This window comes from Taudactylus pleione, unplaced genomic scaffold (assembly GCF_031769625.1).
Source record: "Taudactylus pleione unplaced genomic scaffold, aTauple2 ptg000309l, whole genome shotgun sequence".
NCBI classification, from domain to species: domain Eukaryota; kingdom Metazoa; phylum Chordata; class Amphibia; order Anura; family Myobatrachidae; genus Taudactylus; species Taudactylus pleione.
The window spans coordinates 8,938,121-8,958,212 of record NW_028284710.1 but is presented as its reverse complement, the minus strand read 5'-3'; the positions used below and the strand labels follow the sequence as shown (position 1 = coordinate 8,958,212).

The window sequence follows — 20,092 nt, the reverse complement described above, 5'->3', positions numbered from 1 at the left end:
TAATTTCAGCCACAGTTGTGTGGCAGACCCTGGCGCTGAAATGATTGGTTTGTTAAAGTGTGCATGTCCTGTTTATACAACATAAGGGTGGGTGGGAGGGCCCAAGGACAATTCCATCTTGCACCTCTTTTTTTTCTTTGCATTATGTACAGTTTGGGGCCTAGTTTTTCAAACTGCCATCCTGTCTGCCACTGCAGTATCACGCCTAGATGGGTCACGTGTTTGTGCCGCCCACTCGTGTCGCATAGCATAGTCATCCAGCTACCTCGGTGCAACCTTTTGGACATAAAAACACTATTGTGAGGTGTGAGGTGTTCAGAATAGACTGGAAATGAGTGGAAATTAAGGCTATTGAGGTTAATAATAGCATAGGAGCAGAAAAACCTACAAATTCTGTGATTTTAGCTGTTTTTATGCTTTTTTTCAAAAAAATACAGATCCAAAACACAAAACCCAGAACCCAAAACACGGAAGGGTGGTTTTGGCAAAACCAATCCAGATCCAAAACACGAAGAAAGATCCAGATCCAAAACCAAAACACAAAACACGAAAAGTGGCCGGTGCACACCCCTAGTAAAAACACTCATTGGTGGTTGCAGATCCTTCCATAATCGACCATCTGAGTAATCCTATTGCTATAGGAACTGAGACCCTCTGTGCAATATTTTCTGCATATGGGATAGCAGATGTAGGCAGATACATGCCCCAAATACAGTCATGACATGGTCGAGTTTTTGCCTCCACTCCCTGTTTCTGCATGCAAAATGTCCCCTGTCTGTGAAACACTTGCGAAAAAATCTTCACTACAACCGTAATAACATGTGATTGCAATTCAATTACCGTGTGTGTGCATTGCAGCTAAGATGAACGCGCAGTCAGCCGATGATTGCTCAACTGTGTAAAAATCGGCATTGCGTACATATATGATTCAGGCTCTTAGCTCATTAGTTACACACCAATAGAGTCAGGACAACAGTCATGTCAATGAAGGTTAGAAATTAAATGAACCCTGTTCCAAAACAAAATTTGGGGAATAGGGAAAGTTCTGATTTCACATAAAACTAGAACTATAGTCAGAGAAAAGAAAACTCTTTTTTAGGGGCACTCGTGTAGTTTTAACTAAAACTTAAGGGGGGGTATCCACTTAGCAATTTAACCAAGCGATTGCACGATAACGATGTCATTATCGTGCAATCACTTGCAAATCGCGCATCCATCGGGCATGTTTTGGTTGGAAGCGACCAGCGATGCCCGTGCCCGCTGGTCGCTTCCGACATCCGACATCGCCCGTACATGCTGGTCAACCTGACGATCTCGTCAGGTTCAGCATGTGCGGGGATGAGGGATGTGCCTGGACTGAATGATTGCAATGTTGTAATCGTGCTCTCGTTTGTATATCTATAAGTGGATACCCGCCTTTAGCTTTTATTGCTAAATCTAAAATTACACACCCAAACAAACAACAAAATAAAAAACAATGTAATATGCATGAGTATAACAATCTAAAAAAGATACACAGAGTAGAAATTGCTTAGGTTGGAAAAGCTGATATATGTTTGATATACAGTCAGGTGCATAAATATTGGGACATTGACAGAATTTTCATAGTTTGGCCTCTATTCACCACCACAATGGCTTTGAAATGAAACAAACAAGATGTGCTTTAACTGTAGACTTTCAGATTTAATTTGAGGGTAATTACATCCAAATCAGGTGAACGGTGTAGGAATTACAACGGTTTCTATATGTGCCTCCCACTTTTTAAGGGGCCAAAAGTAATGGGACAAATTAAACAATCCTAAATCTAACTTACACTTTTTAATACTTTGTTGCAAATCCTTTGCAGGCAATTACAGCCTGAAGTCTGGAACGCATAGACATCACCAGATGCTGGGTTTCATCCCTGGTGATGCTCTGCCAGGCCTCTACTGCAAATGTCTTCAGTTCTTGCTTGTTCTTGGGGCATTTTCCCTTCAGTTTTGTCTTCATCAAGTGAAATGCATGCTCAAATCGGATTCAGGTCAGGGGATTGACTTGGCCATTGCATAACATTCCACTTTTTAGCCTTAAAAACTCTTTGGTTACTTTTGCAGTATGCTTCGGTTCATTGTCCATCTGCACTGTGAAGCGCCATCCAATGAGTTCTGAAGCATTTGACTGAGTATGAGCATATAATATTGCCCGAAACACTTCAGAATTCATTCTGCTGCTTTTATTAGCAGTCACATCATCAATAAATACAAGGGAACCAGTTCCATTGGTAGCCATACATGCCCATGCCATTACACTACCACCACCATGCTTCACTGATGAGGTGGTATGTTTTGGATCATGAGCAGTTCCTTTCCTTCTCCATACTCTTCTCTTCCCATCACTCTGGTACAAGTTGATCTTTGTCTCATCTGTCCATAGGATGTTGTTCCAAAACTGTAATGGGTTTTTTAGATGTTGTTTGGCAAACTCTCTTCTGGTCTTCCTGTTTTTGAGGCTCACCAATGGTTTACATCTTGTGGTGAACCCTCTATATTCACTCTTGTGAAGTCTTCTCTTGATAATTGACTTTGACACATATACACCTACCTCCTAGAGAGTGTTCTTGATTTGGCCAACTGTTGTGAAGGGGTTTTTCTTCACCAGGGAAATAATTATTTTGTCATCCACCACAGTTGTTTTCCGTGGTCTTCCGGGTCTTTTGGTGTTGCTGAGCTCTCCGGTGCATTCTTTCTTTTTAAGAATGTTCCAAATAGTTGATTTGGCCACACCTAATGTTTTTGCTCTCTCTCTGATGGTTTTTTTTTTATTTTTCAGCCTAATGATGGCTTGCTTCACTGATAGTGACAGCTCTTTGGATCTCATATTGAGAGTCAACAGCAACTGATTCCAAATGCAAATGTCACACCTAGAATCACTCGAGACCTTTTACCTGCTTAATTGATAATGAAATAACGAGGGAATGGCCCACACCTGTCCATGAAATAGCTTTTGAGCTGATAGTCCCATTACTTTGGCCCCTTAAAAAGTGGGAGGCACATATAGAAACCGTTGTAATTCCTACACCGTTCACCTGATTTGGATGTAATTACCCTCAAATTAAATCTGAAAGTCTGCAGTTAAAGCACATCTTGTTTGTTTCATTTCAAAGCCATTGTGGTGGTGAATAGAGGCCAAAATATTAAAATTCTGTCAATGTCCCAATATTTATGCACCTGACTGTATATTATTAAATATTAGCATACAAATTTGATGAATCACTACTCTCATATACTTAACACATATAAAGAAGTGTGCTGATTTAGCCAAAGTCATAGACAAAGTGCACTTTCCAGATGTAGCACATATTATTCAGTAGCATGACTATTTCAGAATTCATCATACATAATCAACATTGCATTATAATGGTAAAATCTGCACATTTTCTAATATGCAAACATGCTGAAATAATCAGACAGGTACAGTACAGAGCATGACTTGTTAAGAAAGCATTGACCATGTGCATGCTACATCACCATGTAAAAGCAAGCTCTGTATTTACTGTCAGCCTGGGATAATAACTCCAAATGACTGATACGAGTACAGATGAATAATGCAGATAATAGTGCAATCCAAGATAAGGCTGATTAATATCACAGTGTCCCCAAAGGGAGAAGGATATATCCACATATTGGATACTATAATAAGTAAAGGGAAAAGTAAAATAAACATATAACTATGTCATTAGCATTTATAAAAATACTGTACAGCCATGGCCAAAAGTTTTGAGAACGACACAAGTATTGGTTTTCACAAAGTCTGCAGCTTCAGTTTTTATGATGGCTATCTGCATATACTCCAGAATGTCATAAAGAGTATTCGTATGAATTGCAATTAATTGCAAAGTCCCTCTTTGCCATGACCATGAACTTAATCCCCAAAACAACATTTCCACTGCATTTCAGCCCTGCCACAAAAGGACCAGCTGACATCATGTCAGTGATTCTCTCGTTAACACAGGTGAGAGTGTGGACAAAGACAAGGCTGTAGATCACTCTGTCATGCTGATTGAGTTAGAATAACAGACTGGAAGATTTTAAAGGAGGGTGGAGCTTGAAATCATTGTTCTTCCTCTGTTAACCATGGTTTCCTGCAAGGAAACACGTGCAATCATCATTGCTTTGCACAAAAAGGGCTTCACAGGCAAGGATATTGCTGCTAGTAAGATTGCACCTAAATCAACCATTTATCGGATTATCAAGATTTTCAAGGAGAAAGGTTCAATAGTTGTAAAGAAGGCTTCAGGTCACCAAAGAATGTCCAGCAAGCGCCAGGACCATCTCCTAAAGTTGAGTCAGCAGCAGGATCGGGGTACCACCAGTGTAGATCTTGCTCAGGATTGGCAGCAGGCAAGACTAAGTTTATCTTCACTCACAGTGAGGCGAAGACTTTTGGAGGATGGCCTGGTGTCAAGAAGGGCAGCAAAGAAGACACTTCTCTCTAGGAAAACATCAGGGACAGACTGATATTCTGCAAAAGGTACAGGGATTGGACTGCTGAGGACTGGGGTAATCTTATTTTCTCTGATGAATCCCCTTTCAGATTGTTTGGGGCATTTGTTGAAAACGCTTGTCCGGAGAAGGAAAGGTGAGCGCTACCATCAGTCCTGTGTCATGCCAACAGTAAAGCATCCTGTGACCATTCATGTGTGGGGTTGCTTCTCAGCCAAGGGAGTGGGATCACTCACAATTTTTCTTAAGAGCACAGGCCCTGATTCAGCAAGGAATGCACAGGAGAGAACACACGCACTCGGCCGATGCTCTAGCATTGCGCATGCTAATGCATCGCAGTGCACTTGCGCGAACTAGCTATTGTGATGGGTACTGCATGTGCAGCGGCAACACAGACCCAGAGAAAAGTGATTGACAGGAAGTGCCATTTTGTGGGGGTGGACGGGCAATCGCAGGCGTGCCTGTGTGTTTGGACGGGGTTTAGGGGCATGCATAATTAAGCCCTTGTGGTGGCGGCCGTAGCCTGAGGTCTAGTTGCACGCAGGAAGTGGTCAACCATTAATATGCTAATGTGTTCGATGGTTCTCGATGTTACCGATGTTTCTGCTGTCTTGCGTGGTACAGATGGGCCCAGCTGGTTTATTGCTCATAGCGCGCCGTTCAGGTTTCTGTGTCGCACCATGGAACGTTACGTAATGGCTGTACTTTGGCGTGCCTTGGTATTCTACAACAAAAGATATGCTACGGCATGTAATACACTGCTTAACCGCTGGGTGGCGAGTGCTCTACTGATGTAATTTGTACTACTGAATACCATACTGTTAAATTGGATGGATATCACATTCACTCACTGTATTTGAATATTGCATGTTCGCTTTTTAATATCATGCCAAGCTCTTTGAACAGGACACAAATCAGTACACATACATAGCTGTACAGTAGTGTAATTTGCGTGTTCTTATGACGGTATAACTGATACTGTACATTAAAGAGACGCATGCACAGCTTTCAATGAGACGGGATGAATTATCCTCTAATGGTGGGGTACTGTGTATATATGTACTAGTATAATATTTTGAAAGGAGTGCACAAGGATGAGCCCGCTATTTACATTGTACATATTGCCTGTGGTAATTCGCAGATGTCACATCATGTACATGACAGGTGCAGCTGTTGATAAGGCTGGCATGTGTGGGCTTGTGGTTTGGCGAGGGCCTTGCAACAGTGCTTGTCCCGGGTTCGAAACCTGGAAAAGAACAATTATTATTTTTTTTTTTAAATCTTAATCACTGCAGGATTAAAAAATAAATCACTTGGTGGTGTGTGAGTTCTGTCATTTATACTTTGTATCTATGTTGACCAAAAAGATACACTCCCAGCATATAGACTGAGCAATTGAAGTTCAGTATTTCTATCAAAGCCAACTGAACTTAATACATTGTCCACAGCTTCATACCACCTGGCATTTCTTTGCTACTTTATGCCACTGTACAGCTGATGCACTGTGTGCTCAAGAAAGTGGTGTACGGTGCTCCATACAGTACCCATGTAGCGCCCTGCTAGTTGCGTTATGGCGTTTAGAGCATACTTGCCAACTCTCCCTCATTGTCAGGGAGACTCCCTGAAATAGTAGTAATCTCCCTGTCTCCCTGAAGAGTATAGCAATCTCCCTGATTGCACCTTACCCCCTTTAAGAAGCTGTTTTATATATATATATATATATATATATATATATAAAAAAAAAAAACAATAGAGATATATACATTAAAATGGGATCATGAGTATAATTATATAGTATAATCTATTAAGCTTACTGTAGAGTAGGTGGAGGGCACAGTGGGGAAAGGGCTGGAGGGGGAGCATGGGATGGCGCTGGGTGTAGGGGGAAGGTAAACACAGTGACGTACACTGTAATCAGGAATTTTACTTTTCTAGCATGATGGAGCACCTAGCGATAAGGCAAAAGTGATAACTAAGTGGCTCGTGGAACAAAACATCGAAATTTTGGTTCCATGGCCAGGAAACTCCCCAAACCTTAATCCCATTGACAATTTGTGGTCAATCCTCAAGAGGCCGGTGGACAAACAAAAACACACAAATTCTAACAAACTCCAAGCATTGATTAGGCAAGAATGGGCGGCCATCAGTCAGTATGTGGCCCAGCAGTTGATTGACAGCATGCCAGGGCGAATTGCAGAGGTCTTGAAAAAGAAGGGTCAACACTGCAAATATTGACTCTTTGCATAAACTTAATGTAATTGTCTATAAAAGCCTTTGACACTTATGAAATGCTTGTAATTTTACCTCAGTATACCATAGTAACATCTGACAAAAATTTTGTGCAAATCAATACTTGTGTCATTCTCAAAACTTTTGGCCATGGCTGTACAGTATATAGATTATCACTGTGTCCTAGCGCAAAAATAGCTAGTACAGTCTAATTGAAGCCCAGAATTCCTCAAACACCATATAGCCAAGGCAGATAAAAATAATTGTACCAATAATTGTACCAATATTAACTGCCAACAGGAGTCAGAAAATATTTTTAAAAATAGAATGAACTATTTTCATGTATGTTCTATTAACGTGTGCCCTAGGGCAGTGAACATCCAATGAGAGCACTAGAACACTCTAGTGACATACCTATGTCTTGTTTGGGTGATGTTGAGTACATCTGAGTAGTGACTCAAGTGATTCATAACTCTGAGGGAGCACCATCAGTTATCTACCGGTATATTAACATCTGAATTTGAAGTCAAACTCACTCTAGTGATTTTCAAACTACATATACTGACATTCATAACCCTATTTTCTGGTTACATATTTACCACTGTTTGAGTGGGACGCAACCTACCCCTACTTCTGATTTCTCTTGAAACTATTAAGTTTGCAATTAACAAGGCAAGGGAAAGTCAGAAGTCAGAAATTAATTATTGTTAGTTTAGCCTCTATAAAGAAGAGAATACTCAATGTTTTGCTTTAAAGACCCTCGATTTGTTAAGTATTTAATAATTTCTGTGAAGCTGTCCACTTTTGAACAAATCTCCACCTTCATGGGATCTAATGGTGTGTATCTCCTGTTATCTAATTGGTTTGGAGAATGATGTCACTACCCTGAAAATAAGATCAAGGGACATATGCAATTAGGTGCGAGTTTGCCAAAACATTTTGGTATTCAATTAGGTGTGGGGTTGGTGTGGGGATTTGATTTTTTTTGAGCGCACAAGTTTTTTTTGAGCATTTCAAGAGCAGGTCTAATTTTTAAAAAAATCTTTATTTTAAGAAATAATTATCGGGACTTGCTTCTGGACCTTTACAGCATCCCCCCTAATGACTAATTAATTGGAAGTTCCAATTAGCTTAATTAGTCCAATAATTGTTCACCTTCATAGGTAAACGCAGGGGGGGTTTCCGTCTGCCTGGAAACCACCCTCCCCAGAACACACCATGACCACAATAGAAATAGTAATATAATAGAATGTTACTAGTGCTGCATGTTCTTCTCAGAATCACAAATGAAATGATTAGCACCAACTGTGGATCTTTTAAAATGTGTCAGCCAGTAATAAATACACCTCTGCAACAACTAGGAGATGTGGAAAACATGCATCGTTAGGGGTACACTGCAATAGACCAACAATATGGTTAATTATTAATACTGTATAATAATAAACTATCCAGTACATAAGGAGACCGATATGTACATATATGTCCAGGGCAGTGCTCAGTTCTTCTGATGCTCCCTCAGACTCCTGGACTTGCTCCAATGCTCAGGAATGGAGCCCACATCTGGAAAAAAACATTCTGCTCAGACTGGATGGACCTACTGCCGCATCTAATGGCATACTGTGATCGCTGGTCCTGTATATGCTGAAATTATGCAACATAATATACTCTGTATGTAACATATTAAAGCTGGACAAGTGCTAATTATGCCATCTTCATGGACAGGCCACACTCACTCTAAAATCAAGCATTTGGAAACCCCCCTCTAGAAATCCTACGTTTGCCACTGACCTTCTAGCAGCGCTGTCTTCCTTCTCCGATTCTCAGGCATGTTGAAGTCTTCCCTCCGACGTCTGCAGAGTGTGTGAGTGATTTCTGTGTGTGTGACCCCCACCTGTCATGTGTGTGTCACCCCGTCTGGTGTGTGTGACCTCATTGTGCTGTGCAGTCACTTACCACCATGCAGCAGCAGTCGCAGCCAGTCTGGGGAGTGTATAGAAGCAGCACCGAGCATAGCAGAGAACGGACCAGCTGGAATACGTATGTTTTTTTTTCTCCCCCCGCAGGATTTTGTTTGCAAAAAACCAACTGACCAATTTTTTTTTCATTGGATGCAGCGGGTAATGGGAATGCGCATACCAGTGGTAACCCAAAATTAGTTGCGTGGTCCGTGTAATTTTTTTGCGGGCAAAACCTCGTGGCCATCTGTTTATGCCCACAAGTGTTTCATGAGAAGATTGTTGTTGAACTGGTATGTACAATATAACAATGACATTTAAATGGTATGATAGCCTGAAGCTCAGCAAATCCATTTTAAAATCCATTATATTTACTTACTCTCTGCCCTCGATCTCTTTTATAATTTTTGTTGAGATGTTTAGCTTGTTTACATCCAAATTTGGTTGACTTAAAGGACTCCAAGCGCTTCTTCATTGTTCTTTGAAATATTTCCTTAGTTTGTTTTTCATCTTCATCTACTGTAACTTCATGACGACTATAGAGGTGTTTTTGCTGATATAAAAAACAAAAAAACTAATTAAGGTTAAGAATAACTGTAATCAAAGATTTTACAAATTCATGGAAAGCATCAAAACTATCAACATGAAAGAAAATACTGTAACAAATCATAAATTGTTGATCTACAAAAAGAGTCCCTATACTATTCTATAGAAATAATATGTAAGATCTGTCAGTCAATAATAATATGGGTTTCATTGCGTAACTCATAAACATTATGTAGTCAATTTAAAAAACAAATCAAAAAGTGGCACAAAAACTTGCCATTTTCTACTTTGCAATTATCACATTATTTATATTTCTGTATTTAAAATGGCGGGACAGCCCTTGTGGTAAATGGCTGTCCTTGAGAGGAGCTCCTACACATATTTTGCAAAGATGTCTGCATGCTCCGCGAATGCGCTGAGCAGTGTTGGCGACATCGGAATGCGGCTGATTGGTGAGCCGGCCAGGTGAACAGGGAGCTGGTTGGGGCATCGGAGAATCGGGAAGAGAATCCATCTTACCTGCTTTTCTCCATTTCTGCAGGTAAAATGAGATGACTTTATGTTTGTCAGTAAGGATTAGAGAAATAGCATTCCTGCACAACCCCCCATTGAATCCATTGAGGGCTACAGAAATGTGATGGGAGAAATTAAAAGGCAGAGAGATCTGTAATTTCTATGCAGTTCTCCATTTACTAAATTTGGTGAACAAATAGTTTAGGCTTTCTCTAGCTAAAAGTCTTTTTAGTGTATTAAATAGACCCCTATATTACTAAAAAAAACTAAATAGTAAACTTGTGTACAGAAATACTGTAAGAAGTAATTAAAAAAAAGTCTCACACAAAATAACCACTTTATTACTGTTTTTAATTTAAACTGGTTCACACTGCCTGTTAACTCCACATATAGAGAGCCCCAACATACTCATAAATTAAGTGATTTATATGCTGAGCCACCATATGAACTAGGGGTTAGCGGGTTCGGATTTCTGAAATCCGAACCCCCCCAAGCCCACCCGATCCGAGGCCGATCCGAGTCAGGCTCGACTTCTCCCACCTGACTTGGATCTGAAATCGAGGCAAAACGTCATCATCCCGCCTTCCGGGTCTCGCGGGTTTTGGATCCTATATAAGGTACCCGCATCGGCGCCATTTTCTCACTCGGCTGTGGACACTGGATAGTGAAGAGGGAGGGTGGGAGTTAGGGCTGGCTGGGCTGTGTAGTGTAGTGTAGTGCAGAGTAGTGTTGTGCTGTGCTGTGCTGTGCTGCGCTGTGCTGCTGTTGTCCATAGGGGCTGTGTCCACTACTTCAAAGTCCATAGGGGCTGGCTGTGTTGTGCTGTGCTGCTGTTGTTAATAGGGGCTGTGTCCACTACGTCAAAGTCCATAGGGGCTGGCTGGACTGTGTTGTGCAGTCAGTTGTCCATAGGGGCTGTGTCGACTCCAAAGTCCTGTGCAGTGTCCCTGTCCTAAAGGGGTGCTGTAGTGTTGTCCAGGGGGTGCTCTGTCCAACAGGGGTGCTCCCCCCAAGTGCTAAAAAAAAATATTTTTTCTGTGTTTGTGAATTGTGTGCGCAGTAGCCGCACGTGCATCAACAAAGTAGTGCCAAGCGTGCGCCTGTGTCATAAGTAAAGGGCTGGCTGGCTTGACCGTTAAAGGGTGCTGTAACCCCCAAAGTACACTCCAGTCCAAACCAAATAAAAAAATATTTTCTGTGTTTGTGAATTGTGTGCGCAGTAGCCGCACGTGCATCAACAAAGTAGTGCCAAGCGTGCGCCTGTGTCATAAGTAAAGGGCCGGCTGGCTTGACCGTTAAAGGGTGCTGTAACCCCCAAAGTACACTCCAAACCAACTAAAAAAATATTTTCTGTGTTTGTGAATTGTGTGCGCAGTAGCCGCACGTGCATCAACAAAGTAGTGCCAAGCGTGCGCCTGTGTCATAAGTAAAGGGCCGGCTGGCTTGACCGTTAAAGGGTGCTGTAACCCCCAAAGTACACTCCAGTCCAAACCAAATAAAAAAATATTTTCTGTGTTTGTGAATTGTGTGCGCAGTAGCCGCACGTGCATCAACAAAGTAGTGCCAAGTGTGCGCCTGTGTCATAAGTAAAGGGCCGGCTGGCTTGACCGTTAAAGGGTGCTGTAACCCCCAAAGTACACTCCAAACCAAATAAAAAAATATTTTCTGTGTTTGTGAATTGTGTGCGCAGTAGCCGCACGTGCATCAACAAAGTAGTGCCAAGCGTGCGCCTGTGTCATAAGTAAAGGGCCAGCTGGCTTGACCGTTAAAGGGTGCTGTAACCCCCAAAGTACACTCCAAACCAAATAAAAAAATATTTTCTGTGTTTGTGAATTGTGTGCACTGTGGCTGCACGTGCATCAACAAAGGAGCAGCGCCAAAAGTGCGCCTGTGTCCCATAAGTAAAGAGCCGGCTGGCTCATTTCTTAAAGGGTGGTGTAACCCACAAAGTGCACTACTCTCCAGCAAAAATAAAAAAATATTTTCTGTGTTTGTGTGCGCCTTAGCCGCACGTATATATCAATATAATATAAATGGAGGCAGCGACAAGCAGCAGCGACAAGCGTGCGTCTGTCTGTTAAAGGGTGGTGTAACCCTCAAAGTGCGCTCCGCAAACAATAAAAAAATTCTTCTTTTTTTTTCTCTTTGTGAAATGTGTGGGCTGTAGCCGCACCTGCATCCTTAAAGCAGCAGCGACAAGCGTGCGTCTGTCTGTTAAAGGGTGGTGTAACCCTCAAAGTGCGCTCCACAAACAATAAAAATATTCTTTTTTTTTCTGTCTTTGTGAAATGTGTGGGCTGTAGCCGCACCTGCATCCTTAAAGCAGCAGCGACAACCGTGCGTCTGTCTGTTAAAGGGTGGTGACACCCTCAAAGTGTGCTCCAGAAACAATAAAAATATTCTTCTTTTTTTTTCTGTCTTTGTGATTTGTGTGGGCTGTAGCCGCACTTGCATCCTCAAAGCAGCAGCGTCAAACGTGCGTCTGTCTGTTAAAGGGTGGTGTAACCCTCAAAGTGCGCTCCACAAACAATAAAAATATTCTTCTTTTTTTTTCTGTCTTTGTGAAATGTGTGGGCTGTAGCCGCACCTGCATCCTTAAAGCAGCAGCAACAAGCGTGCGTCTGTCTGTTAAAGGGTGGTGTAACCCTCAAAGTGCTCCAAAAAAGAAAAAACTATTTTTTTTATGTTTGTGACTTGTGTGTGATGTAGCCGCACGTGCATCAACACAGTAGCAGCGCCAAGCGTGCGCCTGTGTCATAAGTCAAGGGCCGGTTTGGACATCTGGTCCGGACTGAAGGACGTGCCAACAATTTCTGACAAGTCTACTTTCACTGCATATGATACTGTCCTCAAAGCAGCAGCGACAAGCGTGTGTCTGTCTGTTAAAGGGTGGTGTAACCCTCAAAGTGCGCTCCACAAACAATAAAAATATTCTTCTTTTTTTTCTGTCTTTGTGAAATGTGTGGGCTGTAGCCGCACTTGCATCCTCAAAGCAGCAGCGACAAGCGTGCGTCTGTCTGTGGAAGGGTGGTGTAACCCTCAAAGTGCACTCCGCAAACAATAAAAAAATTCTTTTTTTTTCTCTTTGTGAAATGTGTGGGCTGTAGCCGCACCTGCATCCTTAAAGCAGCAGCGACAAGCATGCGTCTGTCTGTTAAAGGGTGGTGTAACCCTCAAAGTGCGCTCCACAAACAATAAAAAAATTCTTCTTTTTTTTTCTGTCTTTGTGAATTGTGTGGGCTGTAGCCGCACTTACATCCTCAAAGCAGCAGCGACAAGCATGCGTCTGTCTGTTAAAGGGTGGTGTAACCCTCAAAGTGCGCTCCACAAACAATAAAAATATTCTTTTTTTTTCTGTCTTTGTGAAATGTGTGGGCTGTAGCCGCACCTGCATCCTTAAAGCAGCAGTGACAACCGTGCGTCTGTCTGTTAAAGGGTGGTGACACCTTCAAAGTGTGCTCCAGAAACAATAAAAATATTCTTCTTTTTTTTTCTGTCTTTGTGATTTGTGTGGGCTGTAGCCGCACTTGCATCCTCAAAGCAGCAGCGTCAAACGTGCATCTGTCTGTTAAAGGGTGGTGTAACCCTCAAAGTGCGCTCCACAAACAATAAAAATATTCTTCTTTTTTTTTCTGTCTTTGTGAAATGTGTGGGCTGTAGCCGCACCTGCATCCTTAAAGCAGCAGCGACAAGCGTGCGTCTGTCTGTTAAAGGGTGGTGTAACCCTCAAAGTGCTCCAAAAAAGAAAAAACTTTTTTTTTTATGTTTGTGACTTGTGTGTGATGTAGCCGCACGTGCATCAACACAGTAGCAGCGCCAAGCGTGCGCCTGTGTCATAAGTCAAGGGCCGGTTTGGACATCTGGTCCGGACTGAAGGACGTGCCAACAATTTCTGACAAGTCTACTTTCACTGCATATGATACTGTCCTCAAAGCAGCAGCGACAAGCGTGTGTCTGTCTGTTAAAGGGTGGTGTAACCCTCAAAGTGCGCTCCACAAACAATAAAAATATTCTTCTTTTTTTTCTGTCTTTGTGAAATGTGTGGGCTGTAGCCGCACCTGCATCCTTAAAGCAGCAGCGACAAGCGTGCATCTGTCTGTTAAAGGGTGGCGTAACCCTCAAAGTGCGCTCCACAAACAATAAAAAAATTCTTCTTTTTTTTCTGTCTTTGTGAAATGTGTGGGCTGTAGCCGCACCTGCATCCTTAAAGCAGCAGCGACAAGCGTGCATCTGTCTGTTAAAGGGTGGTGTAACCCTCAAAGTGCGCTCCACAAACAATTTAAAAAAAAAAAAAATTTCTGTCTTTGTAAATTGTGTGGGCTGTAGCCGCACTTGCATCCTCAAAGCAGCAGCGACAAGCGTGCGTCTGTCTGTTGAAGGGTGGTGTAACCCTCAAAGTGCGCTCCACAAACAATAAAAAAATTCTTCTTTTTTTTCTGTCTTTGTGAAATGTGTGGGCTGTAGCCGCACCTGCATCCTTAAAGCAGCAGCGACAAGTGTGCGTCTGTCTGTTAAAGAATTACATCGGCGACAGCATCCAAGTAGGCATGTCAGACAGTCCGTACCTGTACTGGCAGGAAAAAGAAGCAATTTGGAGGTCCCTGTACAAACTGGCTCTATTTTACCTGAGTTGCCCCCCCTCCAGTGTGTACTCCGAAAGAGTGTTTAGTGCAGCCGGGAACCTTGTCAGCGAAAGGCGTAGGAGGTTGCTTCCACAAAATGTGGAGAAGATGATGTTCATAAAATGAATTATCAACTCTTCCAGGGAGACCAGCCTCCAGAACGTACAGAGGGACCTGTGGTTGTGGATTCCAGTGGGGACGAATTAATACTCTGTGAGGATGAGGATGTACACAACACTGAAGAGGGTGAGGAATCGGTGGATGAGGAGGATGAGGACGACATCTTGCCTCCGTAGAGCCAGTTTGTGCAGGGACAGATTAATTGCCAGCTTGTTTTGTGGGGGCCCAAACGAACCAATCATTTCAGCCACAGTCGTGTGGCAGACCCTGGTGCTGAAATGTTTGGTTTGTTAAAGTGTGCATGTCCTGTTTATACAACATAAGGGTGGGTGGGAGGGCCCAAGGACAATTCCATCTTGCACCTCTTTTTTTTCTTTGAATCATGTACTGTTTGGGGCCTAGTTTTTCAAACTGCCATCCTGTCTGCCACTGCAGTGTCACTCCTAGATGGACCACGTGTTTGTGCCGCCCACTCGTATCTCTTAGCATAGTCATCCAGCTACCTCGGTGCAACCTTTTGGATATAAAAACACTATTGTGAGGTGTGAGGTGTTCAGAATAGACTGGAAATTAGTGGAAATTAAGGTTATTGAGGTTAATAATAGCATAGGAGCAGAAAAACCCACAAATTCTGTGATTTTAGCTGTTTTTATGCTTTTTAAAAAAAAAATACAGATCCAAAACACAAAACCCAGAACCCAAAACACGGAAGGGTGGTTTTGGCAAAACCAATCCAGATCCAAAACACGAAGAAAGATCCAGATCCAAAACCAAAACACGAAAAGTGGCCGGTGCACACCCCTAATATGAACAAGACATTGTGAATGGATGAAGAAAATTGGAGATTGTATAGATATTACTAATTTGTTACCACAAGAGGGAGTATTTTCCCCTTGATAGGAAATCATAATAGCTGTACATTTAAAACATAAAACATTGCTACATACAGTACATGGAAGTAATCCTATGTGTAACAGTGCATAAACTATAAATATATATAAATAATTATTTAGTGATTATTGTGTGGAACATCTTTTCAGAGCCGTAACTAGAGTTTTGGGGCCCTGTGCCAGAAAGAGCATTATCGCCCCCTCATTTTCAAAGGGACATAATGCACCCAAAAAAGGGGAATCGTCTTATGAAAAAGGGCCAGGGAAGAGATAGGAGAGGCCAGGAGATGCTGGGGATGAAATAAGAGGAAGCTACAAGCAAGAATGATAATAAACAGAAATTAGACAGGCCCAAACAGCGCCCCCTGACCTGTGGTGCCCTGTGCGATGGCACCGGCCGTACTACCCTAGCTACGGCCCTGTATGTTTTAAACATCTTCTTATTTATCTGCACAGTATTGAGAGCATCCCTGAAATGTGTATATAACAATTTTTAAGAGTAATTAATAATATTACATTTTTATTTGGGTGTTTTTGGTCCCAGGTAAACTGCATTTTTTAAACTCACATGTTTTTTGCTTCTTTAATAATAGGTCACTCCAATATGAACTTTTACGGAGATAAGGGTGTACTTTATGCAAACAAACTTGATTACACTGAACCAGCTAAAAGCTAATAAAAGCAACTTAAACCCAGCCATCCCTAGACCTGGACATCAAGTATAGCCTGATTTTTAAAAACAACAATCTACAAAAATAAAAAATGGAATATAACAGTAACTAGCTTAAACTAATTATATTTTATAAAGATGGCTGAGCCTCGAACAAAAGAAAAAATACCTCAGCTATTAAGTCGTATACACTATTAAGTCACATGCCAAATGAAATAAGATAAACAAGAACCAGAGAAAATAGGGACATGGATTTTGAGGTATACTGAATTTCCATTTACTAAAAACAGAATAAAATGACCCAATTTGTCATGATCATGGCATGATCATGAGTTAAGAAAATAAAATACATAAATGTGGTCATGATTGCTGCCAATAGAATGAGTACCAGCAAAGTCATTATGTGTCACTAAACTGTAGAGAACAGTCGATTCTCGCTAAAGTCCTATCCATCCACTTTATCACCGATTTGTAAACATCCTTTATTTCCCCTGGGATTTTCAGATAGGATGGCCTCGCTGTAGCTGACAGCTGGGGTACATGATTTTTTGCCACTTTCCTGACATACAGGAACATTATTGCCTCCCCTGCCACTCTCCCTTATCTCTATTTAAAGATTAGTAGTTCCATACATTCCCAATGTCACTCCCAGATGCTTCATAAGTATTCACCATTTGAACATCAATGCATGTATTCTGTGGGACTTGGGGGTGCTATATCTGTGGTGTATAATTCTATCCTATCCCCTGAACATCCTCCAAAAGAGTGTTTTGAGGTGGCATGGGAATGGGACCTTGGGCTGGGATTGGATGATGAAGGATGGTCTCGCATCAAAACTAGGATTGCCAAGGATTCCATTAATGTCAGTATCAGGAAAACATATTTTAAAGTATACACTCTTTTTATATATGACTCCCGACAGGATACATAACTGGAATCTACATTCTTCAGACCAATGTTGGCGAAACTGTGGCATGATGGGCACATTCTTCCATATTTGGGGTTTATTTAATTAGATGCTAAAACAAAACGTTTTCGTCGTTGAAAACTTTTCACGCCTAAAACTTTTCACTCCGAATATGTCACTTATCGCAGCTATGCGTGCTCCCATTTATCAAGCTATTGCAAAACCGGTGATAACCAATTCGCATGATAATTTTTGCATGGATGACAGGTGATAAGTACAGGTGAAAATGAGAAAACCAGCCTGTACCTCCAAAAAGGTAAACTAATATTGGGTAATGGTATAGAAGTATATTAGTGGCCATAATAAAGGGGTCAAATGGCATTTATAAACATTTTTCTAACATAGTCAAATACCTGTAATGACAGAAAGCAAGTTTTTTTAGCCAAAATAAATGCTGTAGTTAAATTAGTTATACACTTAAATGGGTGTAAGTATATTTTTAAGTGATTTTAGGGCACTTTTAAAAAATATTAAAAATACACCTGTCACTACCTCCTGCAATGTTTAAAACACATGTTCCATCCGTACCTAAACGTACATAAACCTGTCCCACTACTTTAAATCCCTATATATTAATTTTTTACTTTTTTACCCCAAAACTGACATGTCATTATTGGCCACAGTAAGCTAATTAAAAATATTTTTTACCTACATAGTCAATAAGGAGAGTATCCCAGTGGTTTTGGACCAAGGGCCTCATTCAGCAGTGCACTAGCTGAACACAGATTTCTGATGTTCGGGAATCTACATAGGCGCCTGACCAGTACTGCGCATGTGCAGTACGGGTCCTGCATGTTTCCTGAAACGGAGGCATGTCACCACCGTTAGGGGGGGAAAGAAGCCAGGATCTCCATCGGCTAACTGAGATTTCCGGGACTCTTTCTCTCATCTGCGGTGGCCTGCTTGCGTGACCCCATGGGTCACTTAGCCGGCCGATGTTACCGCAGATTTTCCGATGCTGCATTGTACAATGCAGCTCAGATAAGTAATGCATGTAGGAGGCCTGATGGTGATGCCTCCTGCTGCATTACCATAATTGCAAGGATGGAATTGCAAAGCTGCTTGCGTGCAGATTTGCAATTCTGTCCTAAGCTGATTCAGGCCCCAAGTCCGGACATTTTTAGCCAAAATAGGAATTTTGCACAACTTATTACCTGCTCCTGGGTCCCGAAAAAAGAATTGCGATAACTGCAATAAAAAACGTCATGACCGCAAAAACGCTGGCTAATAGGGTAGACTAAACCATTTTTGGCAAATAAAATTTCACAGGTGAAACTTTTCAAGGAAAAACGGGTTATCGTGGCAATTAGGATATCCTCCTTGGTGGGAATGTCCTGTGATCCAATAGTTTTGGTCCATGGCTGTGAATCTTATGACACAGATTACTTCCTGCACAGAAGCAGAGACCCACTAGTGCTTCTGATGCATCGGCCCTTGCATTTGGTCTCCAAGCCTGTAAATAAACTGATATTGCATATGTGTAATGACTATAAGCTATTAATAGCTAAACACTGGAAGTCCACTCCGCTCCCTAACTGTGATGCACTTGTCAATAAGCTGTGGTATATATTATCTATGGAATATATTATCTCCCTTTTGAATAATTTACTTTCCAATCATCAAGTATCATCAAGTTTGGGGGCCATGGTCACTTTCCATAATTTGTCCATGCTGAGGGCCCTTTAGTAGTGTCCCTGATGTGCTCTATTGGTGTTCTGGACTCCTCCCCCACTGCTTCCTCCATTAACACTTTCCTTTCTCCCACTCTTGCCTTATATTTATTTTATTGGTTATTATAACCTAAATATCTCTCTAACAGTTGATATGGACCAATTGTTTATTGTTTAGGCTTCTGTTGCATAGCTCTAAAATGAAAACCCACTGCATTTCAATGTTTTGTTGTCATATTGGAACAGCTCATGTTTTCTTGCTGTTCCTTTTCTTGTATGTTTGACATATACAGTGCGTCGCTTTGCTGTTTGTTTTTTCTCTTTACTGAAGTATCTAAAAACAAAGTGTAAATAAACCATGGGTTAATGGATGCTGTATCTAACAGGTCTGGGTCCTGTAACAGAGGAATGTTTATGTATCTGGATGAGAACAAGATAAGATCACCATGCCATCTATGATTTATGGCCAGCCCAGATGGTATGCCTACAGAGAACAATGATTAAGGGTCTCACTCAGGTCTTTATGTTATTACCTAAAAAGGAAACTTCATCCAGAAAACCTTTTTCATACAGTATGTCATGTTTTTGGAAATCTCTGTGTCAATCTATGATCAGTGAAACTAGTTACACGAGATGTGTCAACCATAAATATGAGGCTAATGGTGCGTACACACGGTACGACTTTCATGAACGATAGGAACGATAATGATATCGTTATCGTTCACTTTTTTGCAGTTACCAACCTGACAATGACCAACGATGCGCGTTCCAGCATGGACGATAAAGATATCTTTCATCGTCCATGCATGCAGGCCAACTTGGATCATATCGTCAACTTGCCTGTTCAGAGATGTGGCAGGATGACTTCACTGAAAGATATCTTTCAAGTCGTTGGTGGTACAGATCGTACAGTGTGTATGCACCATAAGAATTCTGATAGAGATCTTAGAAATTACATGTATATTCCTAAGGAATCCAAATTTCATAATAATGTGTAGAAGGGGAAGAAGGACGGCGCTGGCAGGTGGATCCAATCATTATATATACTGAACCAGTGAATACAAGCACACACAAGGCAGACGGTTCTCTATCTCCGGAACAGGGTTACTGCTCCAGATAGCCTGGTTGCAGGGTGACAAAGTTTTGGTAGCAAATTAATTGAGATGACTCAGCAGACTTTTCTAATATGTGTTCCCACCAAAAGTGAGAAAACAATGATCTCAGTCCTTATCTTGTGGGTAGAAAAAGGTTGCACGTGACTCAGTAGGCAGTGACTGAGACAAAAAACTATCACTGTATTAGAGTGTGTAGTTTGCAGTGTGGGGCACCCCTGGTGTTGACACATTTGTTTTTGCTATTATCATGTGTTGCGTATATTAATATATAATAAAGGTGCATCTTTCACCTAGGTGACTTATTTAACCTACAT

At 41.5% G+C, this 20,092-nt stretch overlaps 1 protein-coding gene across 1 annotated transcript in view; it reads right to left on the bottom strand.

Moving 5' to 3' along the window:
- Nucleotides 1-20,092, bottom strand: part of LOC148511403 (sodium/hydrogen exchanger 3-like) — a 184,073-nt gene that overhangs the window by 20,663 nt on the left and 143,318 nt on the right. Inside the window, exon 12 of the mRNA XM_088442279.1 lies at nucleotides 9,045-9,218. Coding sequence (XP_088298405.1) covers nucleotides 9,045-9,218 — 174 coding nt within the window. The remainder of the gene's footprint in view (nucleotides 1-9,044; nucleotides 9,219-20,092) is intronic.